General features: G+C 35.0%; 1 protein-coding gene across 5 annotated transcripts in view; it reads left to right on the top strand.

The window, feature by feature from the left end:
• The window catches only part of LOC306868406 (F-actin-monooxygenase mical2b-like), a 49,445-nt gene that overhangs the window by 10,383 nt on the left and 19,356 nt on the right, over positions 1-19,706 (top strand). For 2 of the 5 annotated variants that reach the window (XM_079414536.1, XM_079414539.1), the window contains exons 3-22: positions 484-691; positions 1,634-1,750; positions 2,701-2,802; positions 5,289-5,444; positions 5,715-5,815; positions 6,695-6,952; positions 7,432-7,547; positions 7,636-7,762; positions 7,839-7,929; positions 9,809-9,956; positions 10,588-10,787; positions 11,685-11,791; positions 11,885-11,950; positions 12,031-12,162; positions 14,522-14,629; positions 15,260-15,574; positions 15,703-15,807; positions 18,339-18,461; positions 18,588-18,680; positions 19,209-19,313. In XM_079414536.1, the coding sequence (XP_079270662.1) occupies positions 484-691; positions 1,634-1,750; positions 2,701-2,802; positions 5,289-5,444; positions 5,715-5,815; positions 6,695-6,952; positions 7,432-7,547; positions 7,636-7,762; positions 7,839-7,929; positions 9,809-9,956; positions 10,588-10,787; positions 11,685-11,791; positions 11,885-11,950; positions 12,031-12,162; positions 14,522-14,629; positions 15,260-15,574; positions 15,703-15,807; positions 18,339-18,461; positions 18,588-18,680; positions 19,209-19,313 (2,778 nt within the window). The remainder of the gene's footprint in view (positions 1-483; positions 692-1,633; positions 1,751-2,700; positions 2,803-5,288; positions 5,445-5,714; positions 5,816-6,694; positions 6,953-7,431; positions 7,548-7,635; positions 7,763-7,838; positions 7,930-9,808; positions 9,957-10,587; positions 10,788-11,684; positions 11,792-11,884; positions 11,951-12,030; positions 12,163-14,521; positions 14,630-15,259; positions 15,575-15,702; positions 15,808-18,338; positions 18,462-18,587; positions 18,681-19,208; positions 19,314-19,706) is intronic. The other 3 variants (XM_079414537.1, XM_079414540.1, XM_079414538.1) reach the window with 2 other exon arrangements.

Here is a 19,706-nt window from a genome sequence, read left to right as displayed (position 1 = left end):
CAGCAATTCATTTTGTGTTCAATATTTCCTTCTCTCCTCACTGTTACACGCCCTTGCCATCTAATGACAGGTAATAAAAGTGTGATTAAAGTGTTTTAGCCATTTTATGACCACTTTTGAACCAGCCTTTTATGGATATGTGAGTTTGTACACCATATTAGGTCAAGTAACCATAACACTTGTCGTGTTTTTCTCAGAAACTACAGTCATAATCCCTGCTTTGTTAAGAGAGACAAGTAGAGACGTTACCCAGTCCTGGTTTGTGTTTGAACTTGCTTGGATTGGGTTTAAAGTGACAAGTGGGGAGGTGAAATCATAGCATTTGATTGTGCCAGAAGAACCAAAATTGGTTTTGATTGGTCAGGAAGTTGACGTGTTTGGAGTGAATCTTTGCTTCCACTTGTAGACGCTGTCCAAAAAATGCCCAACAGTGTCATTCAAAAAAAGTCCTTTAAATAATGCCAAGCTTTTGTGTTTCCACAGTGTCTAATCATTGGTGGTGGTCCCTGCGGCTTTCGGACTGCCATAGAGCTGGCTTTGCTTGGTGCCAAGGTGGTGGTGATTGAAAAAAGAGACACCTTCTCCAGGAACAATGTCCTGCACCTTTGGCCTTACACCATCCAAGACCTCAGGGACCTTGGAGCCAAGAGGTTCTATGGAAAGTTCTGTGCTGGATCTATCGACCACATCAGTAGGTCAAATCTGTTTTCATTCTAACCAGAAAGCAAAATTTAGTTACAGCTACTCTTCACTGATATCGCTTCAAGTCATTGAGAGATACCATAACAGGAAAACAAGATATGGTTTCATCAGATGTTGCAATCACATGCAGAGATTAGCGAATGAGCTTGATGGAATTTTTTTTTTTTTAGACACACTTTTTCTTTCATGCTCTGCCAACTTGAACCTATTGTAAGTCTGATATGTTCCTCTTTATGGTCCCTGAGATAGGACTTGTCCAACCCAACCAAAAGATATGTAAAACATTCAGAGTAGGTGGGATTATGCAAATGTATTTTTCCATGCTTATCTCTTTAAAAATACTGGATGCTGTCTGAGAATTGATAACTTGTGGCTTTGAGAGTCAGTTGTTTATGAATCAGACGGCATTGGTTATGCTGTATGATTTTGCAAGCAACCATTAAGATAGCACAACATAATTTTTTTTTTTAATGCATTTATTTATGTTGGTGCTTTTTTTGTTCAGTTTTGTTTTATTTTATTAACATAATGTGTTTTTGTTTTGTTCTGTGCATTTAGTTTAGTTTTTTTTTTTTTTAGCCATTAAAACAGCACAACAGAAAGATGTTTTTTGTTTTTTTTTGTGCCTTTTTATATTCTGTGCTTTTGTTTTTTGTTCTGGGCTTTTTATGTTCTTTTTTTCTGTCTGTAGTTTTTTTTTTTTTTTTTTTTTTTTTTTTTTTTTTGTGCTGTATTTAAATTTTTTAATTTTTATTTTTTTTCACCCAGTTTTTTATAATCTCATCACATTTGATTCAGCCTCACAAACACATCAACATTATTGTAATGTCTCCAACACCAGCACATCCTCTGTAATAGTACATGACAAAATGAACAGTATAAATCTGTTTCTTTCCTAGTGGAACTGATGGTGACTTTCTAATATTTTCAGGTATTCGTCAGCTGCAACTCATGCTGTTAAAGATTTCTCTCATTGTTGGGGTTGAGGTGCACTTCAACGTGGAGTTTGCCAAGCTTCTCGAGCCGCCTGAGGACCAAGGCACTGCTGGTAATTGGCAAATCATGACATCTAGCTTTGAGGACTACATTTACTTTCCACAATACACACTGACAGACATCATCATCATCATCATATAATCCCACACAGCCATAAAATATCTATAAATATGTCCAAGACAACCCGTCACCTGTTTTCTTTACACCTCATGTGGTCTGGAAAGGGTTGGGTAATCATTACCTTTCATCTTATGTCATTTCTTGGCAGATTTGCACACCCTTTTGCCAGTCGCCCTACACACATATCCCCACGCACACCCAGGACAGTGTGTTTAGGAATGAGATCACAGACAGAAAGAAGCTGTAAACCGGTTTTCAAATTCATCTACTCTGTTTACGCTCTGGGCTATATTTCTTGCAGCTTATTTAACAAAGCTGGTTAGGGAATGCTCATAATTTTCTTTTTTAAAAGTGTAATTTTAACACCTACAATGGGCCTAACATTGGTTGAATGTCAATTTACCCAGGGATTGTTGTAACTTCCTACTTCAAGATCCTAATAGATTTATGGAAGCAAAAGCAGGGCTAAACTAGATCACGAAAACTGACACCTTCCCACTATGTACCCTTGACGCACATACACGACTGATACCGAGAAGGTTTGTGTCGTTCCTCCACGTCAATGGCACTCACCAGTCTGCATTGTGAAAATGATAAACCTTCAGTTCTGTACTATATATAAAGTCAGGGGTCATTAGGGTCTATAGCGCCTCTCCTGCTATGCATTGCTGGTCAAAAGAGCATCGCTGGCCTTGCGTCAAATTATACAGGCGTCACACATGGATGGAACATGAAGGTTGTGTTTCCAGATACAAGTAAGCTTTTTTCCCTGGTGGCTTCACACACTGAGCTGGCTGTACTTTTAAAGCTGCAGTAAACAAAAGAAAGGCCAAGTTATTTTGTTTTTCTTTGAGCTTCTTTGACCAGGTGTCTGCATTCCAGGGCCTGGATGGAGGGCGGAGGTCCGGCCGGCCGATCACCCCGTCTCAGACTATGAGTTTGATGTGATCATTGGCGCAGATGGAAGGAGAAGCACTCTTGATGGTGAGCAAATATTTACGCAGTTTATATAAAACTAAAAATAAAATTTTCCATTTCACCCTACATAGTTTCTAAAAGGCTTGGGTTTGAAATGGAGGGGGTTTTCTGTTTCCATAAATCATTTGAGGTTAATTGTGCTATGTGTGCATATTAATGTATCCTATTGTAAATGAAGGAACTCTGTTTGCAGTGAAATGATCATATCTTCTAAACAAACATATCCGTGTAAAAAAAACTTTACTTCCTCTAAGGAATCAATATTAATCTTACCTGAAATATTCCTGAAACTCAACTGGCAGAACCTGATGGTAACAGTTAACGCAAAGGTATTTGCTAAGGCAGCATATATTTGCAAATTATGGCCAATGTCAAGGGTTTTATTCCCAGGATATTGTCTGTCTGTCTGCCTGTCTGTCTATCTGTCTAATCGCTGTCAAAATTAGCATGTTAACGCATGTGCTTAATTTTTCCAGTTTAACAATGTTAAAAATATTTAACACGGTGGTGGGGCTAGGATTGCTCTCCAACTTTGCCTCAGCAACAGGCACTAGTCAAACGAGCTTTGAAAAGCTACAGGTGACGAGGAGCTTCAGTGGAACATCAGTGAACTGCAGTCAGATGAGATGTTTCAGGCCATAATTATGTCAGCAAAAACTAATTTTCCTGTCCTGTCAGCCTGTCATTATACTGTGCTCGTAACACATGCTCTCCAACTGCATGCACAAATGTGGCGGCCGCAGCACATGCTGTATTTAATTTTGTATTAAAGCGCGAAAGAAACTACGAGCATGCAATGTCGTAGTTATGTCGTCAGTTAAGTCATGAAGTCGCTAAAAAGGTGATTAACACTGCCTTAAAACTGCATGACTGTAAGTATTTGTTATATATGAGTCACATTTAAGAACATGTCTCTGAAAGAGGTTTTAAAACTGTCCTGGAGCACCACAGCACTGTCTCTCTCATCTAACATACTCGATTTAACTTGACAGCTCATTATAGAGGCTTTAAGATCAGAAGTGGGTCAGAAAAGGTAAAGAGTTGTGAGAAGATATGATGCGTGTCAGATCCGTGTTACGTTCAGCAGCAGCAGCTCTTAAAGTAATAGCAGCCAAATAACCTAATAACCAGCTATGATGTCTGTTAATCAAAGAACAAAAGAAAAAAAGAGACAATAACCTTTGTAGCTTTAAGGATTCATCTATATTTTTCTATATTATCAATTTTTAACAGTTTTTCTTTTAACTGTTTTAATTTCACTTAAATTAGAAGTTGTTGTTTTTAAAGTCTATTAAGTATTAAAATTAATAGCTCTCAATTACACTGTAATGTTAAATGGATATTTCAATGGTTAAACATTAGGAAAAAAAACTATTTCATAGTATTGGTATCAGTGATGCTCTCCTTCAGTCAAAAAAAAAAAGATGCCACTAAACAAATATTTAAAAAATGTACTGTCTTTGTTGTTTCTACATTCATTTGAGGATTGCATGTGAAATTATTGCAATATAAAAGTATATTTAAAATCTTGGTTATGTTGGGTGGGATTAATTGTGCCTGCTTCCACATACAAACATTTCAGTTGTCTTCTTTAAGCAAGTTATGGTATATTTTTGGGTTTTGTTTGCCAGAGATCATATGGTGGACCGAACTAACATCTTAGAACACTATAGCAGAAAAAAATACACTGTGCAAATGTCTTAGTGAATGGCACATATTTAGCACTTTCAGACTTGAATCTTTTCATCTTACGAGATTTGGCTCTCTCTCAAGCATAATAAACCTGCTAAAAGGCTTTAACATGTTCACTCGGTCAAGAAAATTGCCCCAGTGACTCCAATTTCCAAAAACTCTCTGCCCTACATTCAGTCTCCCATTCCTCGAGAACACGGGTCAGCTCTATGTGTTTGACAGGAAGTTTGTTAACTCACTACAGCAGGGGTGGAGCGGGACTCATTTCATTGCTTCCTGCTGACACAGTTAGTGGAGTTCACAGACATCGAGCAGAAAGGCAGATCCTAGATCAGACTTAAATCGGCTCTTCAAGTTAGAACAAGAAAACTTTTTGAACCATGCTGTGCTAAATTACACCCAGACTTCACACATCCATTGTTTTTATGTGGGATAGTGGTAGTAAAGAAGCACTTGGTGTATAAGTGCTACCATGAAAAGAGAAGATATTATGTTGCTTTTATCACACAGAAAGGTGCAAAGACTGTATTGTGTAATTTGTTGTTGTGAAAACGGATCCGCGTGACCTGAAAGGTCTTGCCCTTTTATTTTTGCAAATATACGCTGCCTTAGCAATTACCTTATCTATTGATTTTAAAGCACCTTGCATCTTATCTTATACATATCAGTAAAAAAAGTATTTATTTTCAAGTGATTTTTTTTTTTTTTTTTTTTTTTTTTTTTTAGTGATGCTTCTGTTAGCAATCAACACTAAATGAAAACTATGAATGCAAAGCATTATGTTTCTCTCTCTACTCCAGGCTTCAGGAGAAAGGAGTTCAGAGGGAAACTAGCCATCGCCATCACTGCAAACTTCATCAATCGCAACACGACAGCTGAGGCCAAAGTGGAGGAGATCAGCGGAGTGGCCTTCATCTTCAATCAGAAGTTCTTCTTGGAGCTCAAGGAGGAGACAGGTGTGGTGAAGTTCATGCATGACCGAAACAAAATGTGCATTCTTTAAAAACCATAACACATTCTGTAATGTTTTTAAAATACAAATGAAATACAAATCCTGACACATTATTAGCATCAGTGTGTAATGGTTCCACTCCTTAAAGTCCACTCCTTCTGAGGCAGATGTCATTTTGAATATGCTCTCATCAAAGTTAATAATAGAGCAACAAACACCAGCAACAAAACAGTCGCACAATCATGCTAATGGACCTTATTTATCTTTTGTACAGGCATTGATTTGGAAAACATTGTCTATTACAAGGACAACACGCACTACTTTGTCATGACTGCAAAGAAACAGAGCTTGCTGGACAAGGGTGTCATCATCAATGTGAGTAAAAATTTGAGTAATATCAAGTAATTTTATAGATATGTATATTCATTTGTAAAGCATGTCTCATGGTAGTAGGCATATTTGTTGTCATGCTGTTTAGTGTTATCTAATTTTTAGTTTTTTATTTATTTTTAATTTTTGACTTCTTTTAGCAGCAAGGTTAGGATTAAAGTTGGTCTTTAATAACTATTATAAGCTTAATTTGCAAACCATATCATACATGTAAAAATCTCTCTGAAAGCATTAGAAGGAAATTTTTCGCGTTTACTATGAAAAGAAACTATCAGGAAGCCTTGTGTTGGCATCTGTGTCAGACATGGAGTGTAATACAGGATATTACTGCACCGCAGCTTAGTGACTGAAGCTCTTTGAGTGTTTGGAGTTTGTCTGGCATTTTAAACTCACACGCCCTTGGACAGCGGCCCCAGTACTCACAGTGGAGACTGTAAAAACCCAGCTCATCACTCCAGCATAATAATAATAATAATAATAATAATAATGATGATGCTGCTGCTGTGCAATCCACTTAATTTTAAGCTATTTGTTGCATTCAAATTTGCCCTATTGTTTTGACATGACTTGATAAGCTTGTTTGATTACTGAACATCCTGCACGTGCACCTTAAACCCTTAAACTGATCTCAGCTATAACAGTGGTCCTAAAATGTATTTAGATGTATTGCATAAAAATATAAAATAAAATAAATAATAAAATAACAAAATAAAACAAAAAAATGCAATAATAAAAAAATAAATTAAATTAAAATAACAAAATAAAATAAAACAAAAAATGTAAATTTAAAATCTAACAAAATATATAAAAAATATTATTTTGGTCATAATTTTTCATTTAAAAGTATGTTTTTTCCTTTCCCAGGACTATATTGAGACTGAACGGCTGTTGGCAAGCGACAACGTAAACCAAGAGGCTTTGCTCTCTTACGCCCGTGAGGCTGCAGATTTTGCCACAAACTACCAGCTTCCTTCTTTGGATTATGCCATCAACCACTACGGCCAGCCAGATGTAGCTATGTTTGACTTCACCTGCATGTATGCCTCAGAGAACGCCGCGCTGGTGAGGGAAAAGAGCGGCCATCAGCTGCTGGTGGCGCTGGTTGGAGATAGTCTGCTGGAGGTAGGTGTCATCATATGTCTCATATAGTTAAATTTTTAATTTCATCAGTTTTTCTAATTTAATTAGAATTTTAAAAAAACTAATTGTATTAACATATATTTGAATTAATTATGTGTTGTATGTTATCATAATAATTAGAGTAAAACATTAACATAAATGTTAGGATATCATTATTCTCCTTTTGCCTTAGTAATAGCAACTTTTAAGCTGCATAAAACGTAAATTTATTCATTTTAAATGTTAACCTTTTTTTTTTTTTTTTAAGTTTGAACATTCCAAAATTTCCATTTATTTTGTGGTTTAAAATGTTTTTTTTTTTATATATATATATTTTTTTTTTTGGACACTTAGACCCCACAGTATGTCTGAAATTAAACATAGGAAAAGGTAGTTTAATTTACTTCACTTGACTGTACAGTGTTTTGTTTAGAGTTGCCTGTAAACATGAAATGTTTTCTCTCTGTCTCATTGGTCTCCAGCCTTTCTGGCCTATGGGTACAGGATGTGCTCGAGGGTTTCTGGCTGCCTTTGACACAGTGTGGATGATAAAGGGTTGGGCTCAGGGCAAAGGGCCCCTTGATCTTCTGTCAGAGAGGTGCGAACACACTCCATCAACCAGTGAAACATGTTTTTTAATAATTTGTTTGTCTTGACCTAATGTCCTCTTTGTTTGTTTATTATAGGGAAAGCCTCTACAGGCTGCTGCCTCAGACGACTGCAGAAAACATCTCAAAAAACTTTGAGCAGTACACCATAGACCCAGCCACACGTTACCCCAACCTCAACTCCACCTGCGTACGACCACATCAGGTGAGACTCATTATCAATATATATAGATCTATATGCATCTGTCTTCCTCGTCTAAATTCTAAACTTCCTGTCTCAGGTGCGGCATCTGTACATTAACGGCGAGCAGGACTTGAGTTCTCTGGAGCGCAGTGAACCCACACGCAGATCTGTAAACCTCTCCAGACAAGGTAGATTCAGGATTGTGTGTCTTACGAGATGACAGCAAATTTGACGGCCTGATTCTCTTTTGCTGAAACAGTCCTTTCAGGGGACTGCAGTCACAAGAATCAATGCAACTTCAAGTAATCCCTGCTTTTGGTTTGCAACAACTTGCAATTTTGTCTTATTTCTGCATTTTCTCTTAAAATTGATGGAAAAAGAGAGCAATATCAGGTAATGGTTCCCCTTGATTGTGCTACTGTTGACACAAAAGCTCTTTATAAAACTTCATATTGAAAATTTAACTCGTTTCATAACTACAATATAGGATTAGTGTCAACCCAACTCTTAAAATCTCATTTGGTTTCATTTTACTATAATTGAGAAATAGGATGTAGTGATGCCACAAGATCCATATTTGTTTTATACTGGCTCACCTGGATGTGGCCTCATAGGAACAATAATTCCCACACCCTCTACTCAATCAAAAGGGTCATGTTACATGACTTAAAGGGTCAACAAAAGCATGTGTGGACTTGTAGTGAATCTTATCACTCAGACTATATACAGTATATGTGTGTGTGTGTTTAGCAGACACTACAGCAACTTTCAAAAGCAATTTGTCACAGAGCCAATATATTGTATAATCCCAGTTTTATAAGACAACTATATTACACAAACACACCCATTTAGGGTAATACAAGTCCACTTTATTTATTTCTTGACCGTAAGATATAAAAACATTTATATTTTCTAAATTACAGAGTGCACTTCAAAACAATGCACAATGGATGGATGGATAGACAAAGTTTAAAAGAACTATTTATTTGAAATAGAAATGTTTTGTAACATTACAAATAGGGCTGCATGATTATGACAAATCATAATTGTCAATTATTCCCTTGCAATTGTGAGGTACATATTACAATTATCACAATTTACATTGAATGATGTTTATACCATTGTTTAAAGCGAACACATGCCATATTTTTAGATGAAAATAAACAAGCTGAAAACACTCTAACTGATAACTTTTATGTCAACTATACATTGGATTGGTTTCTTTTAAATAAAGTAAAAATATGCATGGTACTACAAGGTTACACTAAAATTAAAACAATGGAAAAACCTTTGAGATAATCTGTAGAAAGAAAAAAATCACACCTTAAACACGCAGAATAACATAAATGGATTTAACGATTAATTGCTGCTTTGAACGATTACGTAATTGTGGCATCTGTAAATGTAATCGCGATTAGAAATTTGATTAATTGTACAGTCCTAAATTATAAATGTTTACCATCACTTAAAAAAAAAATTTGCTGTCTTTGCTGAATTAAAGTAATAAATCTTAATGACCCAAACTTTTGAACAGTAGTGTATATAAAAACCCTATAAAAAGCCCTTAAGCTTCAGCATCATTTTATAATGGTTCAGGGTGTTTATTGATATATGTAAAATGTAATATTTTGCTGTTGACGAAGTGTTGTATCTAGTGCATGCAATCTTAATACTGCCAACGTTTTTAGAACTAAAAACAGTTTATTATGTAACAGTTAATTATGAATATTATTTTATATTTTTTATATTACAATTATTTCTACCACTATTATACGTAATTGTGGCATCTGTAAATGTAATCGTGATTAGAAATTTGATTAATTGTACAGTCCTAAATTATAAATGTTTACCATCACTTAAAAACAAGTTAATGTGTCTTTGCTGAATTAAAGTAATAAATCTTAATGACCCAAACTTTTGAACAGTAGTGTATATCACTGGCTGGTATTATAAAAAGCTGTCTAATTTGTCAACATTCAAAATTTTGAATGCATACATTTATATTGGAACGATGGAAAAACGTTTCACTGTAAAGCTCTGTAAAATGATAGTGTGTATTGATTTCAGAGTCAGAGGTGCGTCCCAGCCGGCTGCTGCTGTGGTGTCAGAAGCAGACCCAGGGCTACAGGGGAGTGGATGTGACCGACCTTACGACCTCCTGGAGGAGCGGCCTGGCTCTGTGCGCCCTCATTCACCGCCAGCGGCCGGACCTCATGTGAGCGAAACATAACACACAAACTGGCTGTCATTCAGTCCCATGATCACACCCTCATATGGTTTGACAAATGCTCCATTATTTGGCGGCTCTTTGATCTCACACATGTGGCGGTACCTCCTTCCCTAAGCCATCAAAACAAGTTGTTTGCTTGTACAATAGCTTTGATATTTCAATTTACCTTCCCCTGCAGCTTAGTGAAAGTAGTTCAGTTCACTTCAATTATATCAGAATATATCAGAGATTATATCAAAAGGGACCAATAGGGAAGTGAATCATTTAATTGACCAAAAGAAAGAGGAAGAAAAACACAGAGGTTGCATCATGATTTACATCGGCAGTTACATTATAATTTTCACACTTTCTGTCATGAACCTTGCCGTTCCTTTTGGATATGAAGGAAAATGTGTTGGCGAGATGTGATGCATCATAAATCAGCTTGTCCAATCATCACAGCATTCTGTTAGAGGGTTTTTGACAAATATTATGCATCACCAAGGATACAGATTGTGCGAACGCAGGTTCTCAGTGCAATGGAATGCATTTGGACCTGATAAGGTTTTTTCCCTGTTTTCTCTCATTTGATCTGCTTGTGTATCTCACTTCTGTGGTTTCTTCTTGATCTCTCCAGTGATTTTGACTCCCTGAATGAGGCAGATTGCGCTAAAAACAACCAGTTGGCATTTGACGTAGCAGAGCGGGAGTTTGGCATCCAGCCGGTCACCACAGGAAAGGAAATGAATGCCGAACGAGGGCCAGACAAGCTCATTATGGTGCTCTACCTCTCTAAATTTTACGAGATGTTCCGCAACTCACCTCAATCCGTCACAGGTACCTCAATAAAAACCCAAATGAAGTTTGAAAGTCTAGTATAATTCTGAAATATGTCATAAATGTACTTTGTGCCTTCAAATTAAGTCTAAATAAAAAAAAAACTCTTCTTAAATATACTTTATTCCAAATTAAGTGTGGGAAGATCTCCAGTGCCACCATTCAAAGACTGTTTTTAATCATTTGAGCAGCTTGTCCATCCCTGGACATCCAAAAATTTAACATTTGTCATAAGACTTGTATAGATTAAATGCTGCATTAGGCAGCTGTCATGCTGAGGAAGAGTTTTTCATATAATGGTCTGGATAGTACTGCATGACTCTTGAGTAAGGCATTTTAAAAATGTTGGCATGCAGATGTAGCTTACAGATTGTGAAGCTGTGTGTCATTGCTGATAGTGTGCATTTGTGCATCTGCTGTGCACGTTTTCTCGCTTTGAGCGTTCTCCAACTTAAAAGAAATAAAAATAAAAAAAAACCTATAAAAAGCCCTTAAGCTTCAGCATCATTTTATAATGGTTCAGGGTGTTTATTGATATATGTAAAATGTAATATTTTGCTGTTGACGAAGTGTTGCATCTAGTGCATGCAATCTTAATACTGCCAACGTTTTTAGAACTAAAAACAGTTTATGTAACAGTTAATTATGAATATTATTTTATATTTTTTATATTACAATTATTTCTACCACTATTATACTATTATGGCTATTATTGTACGTTATTTTATTACATTATAACGGTCTATTGTAATTATATTATATAATTAATGTTCAATTATAAGGACGTATGCATGTATGAATGATTGTCCTGCTAAAACAGTTGTAGCATTTCCTGTTCATTTGCACTACATATACCAGAGTATGATACTACACCAGAGTTTTGTGTTGTGTTTGCAGGTGTCCCCAAAGAGACGGATGCAAATAATGAAGAATATTCATCAAAGACTACAAACTCTCTTTACAACTCAATAAATCACGCTCTGCCTCGAAAAAGAATCCCAAAGGTAGCATTTTTGTCCTGTTCACTTAACTAATTTAAACTGAGCCAACATCTAAACCTAATCAAGTGTAAAACACTACCACTTCTGTATCCCAAGGTTGATAAAAAGTTGGAAGACAATGACAACAAAAAGAGGAAGAAGGCCAGCAGTCATTTGGAGGAGGTATATTAGCTTGTCCTGCATGTCATCTTTCTAAACACCCAGTTTATTGCTTCAGCTAATTGGTTTGTTTCTTCACCCAGCTAATGTCCAATCAGAGTGCACCCCCTGTAGGCGAGAGAGAGGAGCAGAAGGAAAATAAGGTGCGCTCCATGGCAACTCAGCTGCTGGCCAGGTTTGAGGAGAATGCACCAAGCTGTGGTGTGCGCAGACAGGTACAGCTCCACTTCTCTTGTCTTTAAAAAAGCAGACAGGGTCCATCAGGAGACATTACCTCATCTATGATCCTTAAGATCTCCTTAGCTGCTAAAATGATAACAGGATGTATATTGAGCCTCTTTGTGGACTCTTCATTTGTCCTGTGGTTTTAGTATTTCAGAAACATAGACTGTAAACTGCTCATGTGGCACTGATACTCTGGAGTCAGTAGAATGATCAGCAGGGATCTCTGATCTAATCTGACTCCTGAACCGTGCCTGTAAACCCGTATGAATACCTGTCTTTGTGCAACGAAAGTAAGTCCTCTGCTTCATCAGATGCACAATATTTCGATTTGGATGCATGATGGTGTGCATTTCAAAACATGACTTTTGTTTGTCACAGAAGAAAGTAAGTAATGTTGTGAATTTTGTTTTTTTCATGGGCTGTTGGTAGAAAAGTTGTGGATTCTGTGTCATTACTTTGATAAAGAGTCTGTAACACTTTACAATAAGGTTGACTTTAGCAATAGTTATTGCATTTATAGAATTCATTATTGTTGAATTCACGTTTTTTACCATAATTACCATAAATTACCATATATTAATTTATGATCTCACATGAGTAACACTTGTATAGATTAAATAAATCATAATAATATAACAACAGTATATTTAAAAAGTATATTAAAATGTAGTGTGTTAAATAATGTTATTGAGTTAAACTTGATGGTAAAGTGTTTCCAGTTACTAATTTGTAACACTTAAAATAACAAATGTTTTGCTAGTCAATTTTAGAAACTAGGATTAGCCTAAAACTTACCAAAAGAACCAGTCAACAAAAACAATTAAATTAAAATAATTTAATTGGGGCTGTCAGTCGATTAAACATTTTAATCTAATTACATAATGTGTTGATTAATTAATCGCATAATAAATTTGACTGTAAATACCCACAAAAGATTATTTAAAGCTATTTTTGCGTTAAATGTTCCATAAAAGAGGGGTTTATAACGACATGAGGGTGAGGAAATGATGACAGAATATACATTTTTAGGTGAACTATCATTTAATGTTTTTTTATTTATTTATTTTTATAAATTGATACTCTAAATAAGAAACTAAATCTGCCAGCAGGTGGCAGTAAATGTCTTTATTCGATTCGTCCAAACGGCTGATTCATTCACGAATGAAGTGAAAGGCTCTCTCTATGATTGAGATACTGAATCATTGATTCACATGATTCATTCAAAACGCATTCATTTAAAATAAATAATAATACATCTAAATTCATTCAGAAACTAAACACAGCTGTGTTGCTCACAGACGCACAACAGTTCTGCTATGGCTTTAAAGGCAATACGTTCTCTGCAAAATTGAGCAAAAATACACAATATTGGGTTTAAAATATAACACCATATTAACTTCTTATTTACTGAACTGTTGTATAAAATCACATTTAAACTTGTGATTTAATAAAGATTCAATAATGTAATAAAATATTTAAAATGAAAACATTTTTAAATAACAATTTATAATAATTTGTTTATTCCTTTAGTAAATTCAGAATAAAACACTTAAACTAAGTAAATTGCTGCTATAAGTGAATGTAGACATCACAATTATCATTCAAAAAATGGAATATAGAATATTTAGCCAATTCTTAAAATATCCATTTAACAGTGTTATTAAATAAGTGGGGTTTTAAGATTCACTGTAGGTTAGTTAGCACTAAATGATCAAAATGTAAAAATTGAAAATTAAAAACGCTTAAAATGACAAATGTTTTGCTAGTCAATTTTAGAAAACTAAAATTAGCCTAAAACTACAAAAACAATAACATTTCTATAAATACGTATTTTCAAAAAGTATGCGTATATTATTTACAGAAAAAGTTGAAACCAGAAGAATGATTGTTTTTATCTCTAGTAATCCCTTAATGCAGTGTAATTGTGATTTTTTTTTTTTTTTTTTTTTTTTTTTTTTTTTTTTTTTATTTATTTTTTTCCTTACAGTCCTCCTGCTGTTTTTCTGCAGCCGGCTTTCCTTTTTTGAGATTAGCAGCGGTCATTAAACGGTCTGGCTGCTCAATTATAGGCTTAAAGGATGTAGGTCACTCATGGAGTGTTAATACATCATAATTGAATATGAGCAGCTAATGAAATTTCTGTGCAGTGCAGTCGAGTTGTTGATCATAAGCAAATCTGTGCTATTAAGCATTTTATGCCGTTTCATTCAGTTGTTCTACTCTTACATTTACTTTCCTTTTTCTGTGGCTTTTCTAGCTTCCCTCTGATTTTATCTTCCTTTCCGTCCTGTTTCTTTCTGCATCTTCAATCTCTTTCTATCTCCCCGGGTGCAATATTACCGAAACTAGTCTGAATCTGAGACTGACAAACCCGTATCTCTGGACATGACAGAAAACCTGCGCTTTGCCAAACCTAAGAGCCAGCCCACACCCCCTCCACCCAAACCAAAATGGCAGGTATGCTCCGCCAGCGGGAAAGATCCATCATTCCACATCACCCACAATCCCATGCAGCAGTGTATTGATTCCATTGTGTGTCCACTGCTAACGTGATGCATATCCATGACGCAACGTGATTTACACGAGTAGACCATGTCACTAGATCGACATTTCCTTGAATAACATTCCTATCAATCAATCATTCTGTATGCGTTTTCCACATTCAGTCATTCATTGATGTTCCAGAAACAACAGTGGATGCTGATCCAGGAACACAACACAACTTGTGTAAATCATATTAAATGTCATTTTTGTGGTATGTTATTTTTAGAACAGTCATTTAAAGTAATAAATTTAGACTTTTTTTTTTAAAGACTATTTAAGACTATTTTATCGACTATTAAGATTATTTATTAAATAATTTTAGGCATCACAACATTAAAATGTGAACTCTGAATGATTTTTTTTATTCAATTTGCTAAAGATTATATTTAAGTGTTATTACATTTTTTCACTGTAGGTTAGTTAGCGCTATATGATCTAAATGTAAAAATATCCAGTATCTACCAATACGATAACCAATATATCATGCATCCCTTGACTGAATCTGGCTTTAGCTTTGACAAATTTTCACCTGTGTCCTTCCAGCCTTCTCCTTATCTAAGACTGCTGGAATCTCACACGCAGAATGAGACCCACCATTCTGACCACCGTATAGAAATCCAGTCCAGTCACGGTCACACAGAAATCCAGTCCAACTATAAAACTACTAGCGTTCACCACACTCTCAAGCTCACTGGAATTCCCTCAAGTTATCAAGTCAGTGAATCTCGTCCCAGATCTCCTCACATTCCCTTCAAAGTGCTCCAGCCGGCAGACCCCTCAGATTCACTCCCATCATTCACACCAGCCCTGGGCGGCATGTTGCAGTGCCTACAGAAGCTGGAAGAGGAAGTCAGTCAGGTGAATGGTGTGATGCATCAATCCAAACCTATTACATTTCTGACTACCTATTATTGCTACAGTCTTGGTTTAACTTCCTTCCTCTCTTGTGATGCTTTCTGTCTCTTTTGCCTTTGAATACTTTGCAGAGAAAAGTGCATTCTGAAATTACTAGACAGTTCAACAAAAAGAGCATTAAAGAGCGAGCTCAGCAACTGAGCTGTCTTTTCACTGGCAAACCACCTCAAACTCAGGTGAAGCAAAACTTATGGTTGGATTGTGTTAGTAACACTAAAGCATGTTGGTACAGCCCTGCTTACGGTGTGCTCACGAAACTTCAGTGGCCGGTTTAGTGTGTTTTAACAAGTGCTGTGTGTTGCGTTTTGGTTTTTGTCCTTTCCCTTGAAAGGATTTAATGTGCCAGCATCCGGTGGTCTCTCTCTTTCTCCATGCTTTATTTGCAGTGACCTTTTCTTTTTCATCCTGACTTATATAATTATTGAGCGCAACAACTGAGGCAGAAGAAACGCAGAACAGTTTGTTTGGTCTAGGGATGCACCGATACTGAGCTCCTGTACTCGTACTCGTTAAAATGCCCCGTTACCAAACGCCGATACCACACAGCATGTGATAAGTGCCATATTCAGACAACAGAACAACAGACAGCAGAATGGAGTTATTAGAGATTAAGTATGTCTACAAAGTATATGCATGCAATGAAATTAATGTTAATGCGTGCGCACGTTGTGCGTGTTTTGCTTTCTTCATGAGTGGTTATGCATTATATGAGTGGCTTTGGAATATAAATTGCAGCACGTTTCGGATGAAAAAAAGCAACTTATTTCTGAAAATATCACAGTTAGGAGATCTATAACGAGTGGTTCCTTGCATTATTACAGCAAAATGCGTAATTACAGTACTGAGCCGCTACAATGGAGCAGCTCTAATGCTATTAAAGATGATGCAAAAAAATGAACAGTGAAAGTAAAAAAAAACTTGTAAAATACATTTTAATTGGCATAATTAAGTGTGAAAATAACCGAAGATATTATACAGTCAAATCAAAATAAAGTAAACTGTGACATATAACCAAAAATTCTTCATACAGTGGACTACCAGTAAAATTGATACACATCTGGGACAAAAAATGATTCAGACCGAACTGAAGTTCAGGTTTGCATGAACCTGGTTTACAGCATGCCCAGGAGACTCCAGGCTGTCATTAAGGCTAAGGGTGGCCCGACAGAGTATTGGTAGTTGTGTAAATATTGTCATACAGCTGTCTGAATAATTTGTGGTTGATTGTAATCCATTATGTACCTTTCTATCAAAGTTATCTGACATTATCAAGCTGAATTTGTTCAGACAGTTTTACTCTGAGTTCTTGTCATATTGTATTACCATTTTCTAAACTATAGCGAATAAACCATGATAGTGTGAGAAATTTTAAAGGTGTTTGAATAAATTTTGGTTTGACTGTATTTATTTGATAAATGAAGTTAACCAATTAACATTATACATACTCTTTTGGTTTCTGTACCCAATATTTTAAAAATGTACAAATGCAATGAAAATATCAGTATCGGTACTCGGTATCGGCAAGTACCAAAAATAAAAGTATCGGTATCGGGCGAGTACTGGGAAAAAGTGGTATCGGTGCATCCCTAGTTTGGTCAGCACACTTTCATTTCAGCAGAACTAATCAGGAATGCATAAAATAGTCACATTACGGTTGGCCACTGCTGAATGCAGTCCTCTGTTCTCTCTTTCTGTCTTTCTCTCCCTTTTTCGTTCTCTCCTATAGAGAGAGACTGAGATCCTCACGGTTTTTGACCAATATGATTGTTGTATAACTGATTTTTAAAAAATAGTTCAATGAATATATTAAATATTATTATTATTATTATTATTATTATTATTATTATATATATATATATATATATATATATATATATATATATATATATATATATATATATATATATATATATATATATATATATAATAATAATTTATTAAATATTATTATTATAATTGTATTGTTTAGTAGTAGTACTATTTTAATTTCTTTATAACAATATTTAATCAACTGTATTAATATTTCAATATCAGCTCCACTCACAATAATAACGGATTAATTCAAATGTTATAATATTTTTTTTATTTAAAAACAAATTAAAATAATGAAATATTTAAATTTTTATTCTTTTTTTAGTTTAAATATTTTTTAAATTTAAAATAATTTTCTTAAATTCAAAATTAAATATTATTAAACCACTAATGTTATTATAATTGTATTCGTATTATCATATTTATAACTCATCATGATTCATATGATACATATTTATAACTCATCATGATTAATTTATGATTCATATTTAATATATTTGTAGTAGTAGTGTTAAGCTTATTTATTGTAACTAAATATTTCATATTTTATTTATTAATTATAAAATGTTATTTAATACATATGTTTTAGTATAATTTGCACTAAATATTACTCAATACAATTTATTTTTAGTAGTAGCAGTATTTTATTAATTATAACTAAATATTTTAAAATAATCCTGTATTTTACTAGTAGCTATAATAATAATAATAATAATAATAATAATAATAATTAATTTGTTACTAGTAGTAGTGGTAATTTATTTTTTAATCATTATTTTACGTCTGTCCTCCACTTCTGTCATCTTACAGTGTTAGGTTTCTGTATAATCTTAAGATTGTGATTTCTTTTTTTACAAGTTTCTTTTTTCTACATCTTCCTGCTCTCCTCACACAGGCAGATGAAAGCTCTTCTGCTGTTTCCTCCTCTCCTTCCAAAGCCTTCTCATTTCACGCTATCCCAGAATCCTCTACTCTTTCCTGTCGTCTGTCTCCTGTTCCTTCAGTTCAACACCAGCAGGTAAAACATTGTGATTATACTGATAATAGTAATTAGAGGAGCTCCATTGTGGTTTGAGTCACATTTTAGAATATATCAGAATCTGTGAGTAATTAATGTTGAAAGGTATTTTCCTATTGGTTGTAGTGCAGTGAAGATTCAGAAACACAGCTGAAGCACGATAAACACACAGATCGCTCTGAAATCAGACGTGTAGAGTGCCTTGACCCCTCCAAACAGGTATTCAGGCTGCTAGTACACCGAACAAAATAATACACTGGCCTTAACCTTTTGATGTTTTACCATTGATAAAGCAGTTATGTTTTCCTTCATATTTTGTACGATTCAGAAAATTAATTGGTTTCTAACTAGGGCCAGTGTAAAAACATTTTTTGCATAATTTACGTTATAAAATGAGCACATCGCTCCTTTATTTGTTACACATTGAATGCATGAAAGAACACAATCGTAATTTTTATGTAGTAGTTTGCTGATACAAGCATTTCTTGTATCTAGATAGAAATCTATTAAATAGGGGTATAGAAATAGGGCATAGTTTCTTAAAAAAAAAAAAAATGAGAGAACCTTAATGAAAAAAACAATGCATTTAATATTGTAAATTTGGTTACGTTTTAATTTACATTTGATTTAAAACGTATTTGCTTTTTCACTTTCATATCTGTATCACTCTCCACTATGGTTTGAACATTTCTTCTTTTTCTTTCTATTCTCCTTTTCCCCCTTCATTTCTTTGCTGATGATTGTCAGAGAACAGTGGGAAAGGTTTCTTCTGCTATTGGTGTTAAAGCAGCTACACTGGCCATCTTATACGAGACTGATCACAGACCTAACAACCCCTTCACTCTCTCGCTGGTAAGCAGCTTCTGTCATGGGACAAGATGATGGTTAGGAGATAAGGTTGTTTCTTGAAGCTACAGAATCCTCTGAAGTTTTAAGAGGAGCCCTGATGATCTGGTTTATGTGAATCAGAAGTCTTTGTTCCCAACAAAGATTTAGACTGTATTGCAAAGTTACAGCCTCAGGATGTAGGCCAATGTCATGAGGTTTTCTTTTATTTCTCAGTTGTTTTCTATTGTAAACTGGTGTCTTCAAATCTTGTGATCTGTAGAAAGCGGAAAGAAGTGCAAAAAAGTTATTTTGCTGACGGCCACAACTTTGTGACATTTTCTGTAGTTAAGAGAGTCTTTATCCACAGACAGAGGCCAGAAGATGTGCAGAATCTGGGGCAGTAATATATATTCTTGT

This window comes from Barbus barbus (assembly GCF_936440315.1).
Source record: "Barbus barbus genome assembly, chromosome: 50".
In the NCBI taxonomy this organism is placed as follows: Eukaryota; Metazoa; Chordata; class Actinopteri; order Cypriniformes; family Cyprinidae; genus Barbus; species Barbus barbus.
The sequence above is the reverse complement of the archived record's forward strand: the minus strand, read 5'-3'. Positions and strand labels throughout refer to the sequence as shown.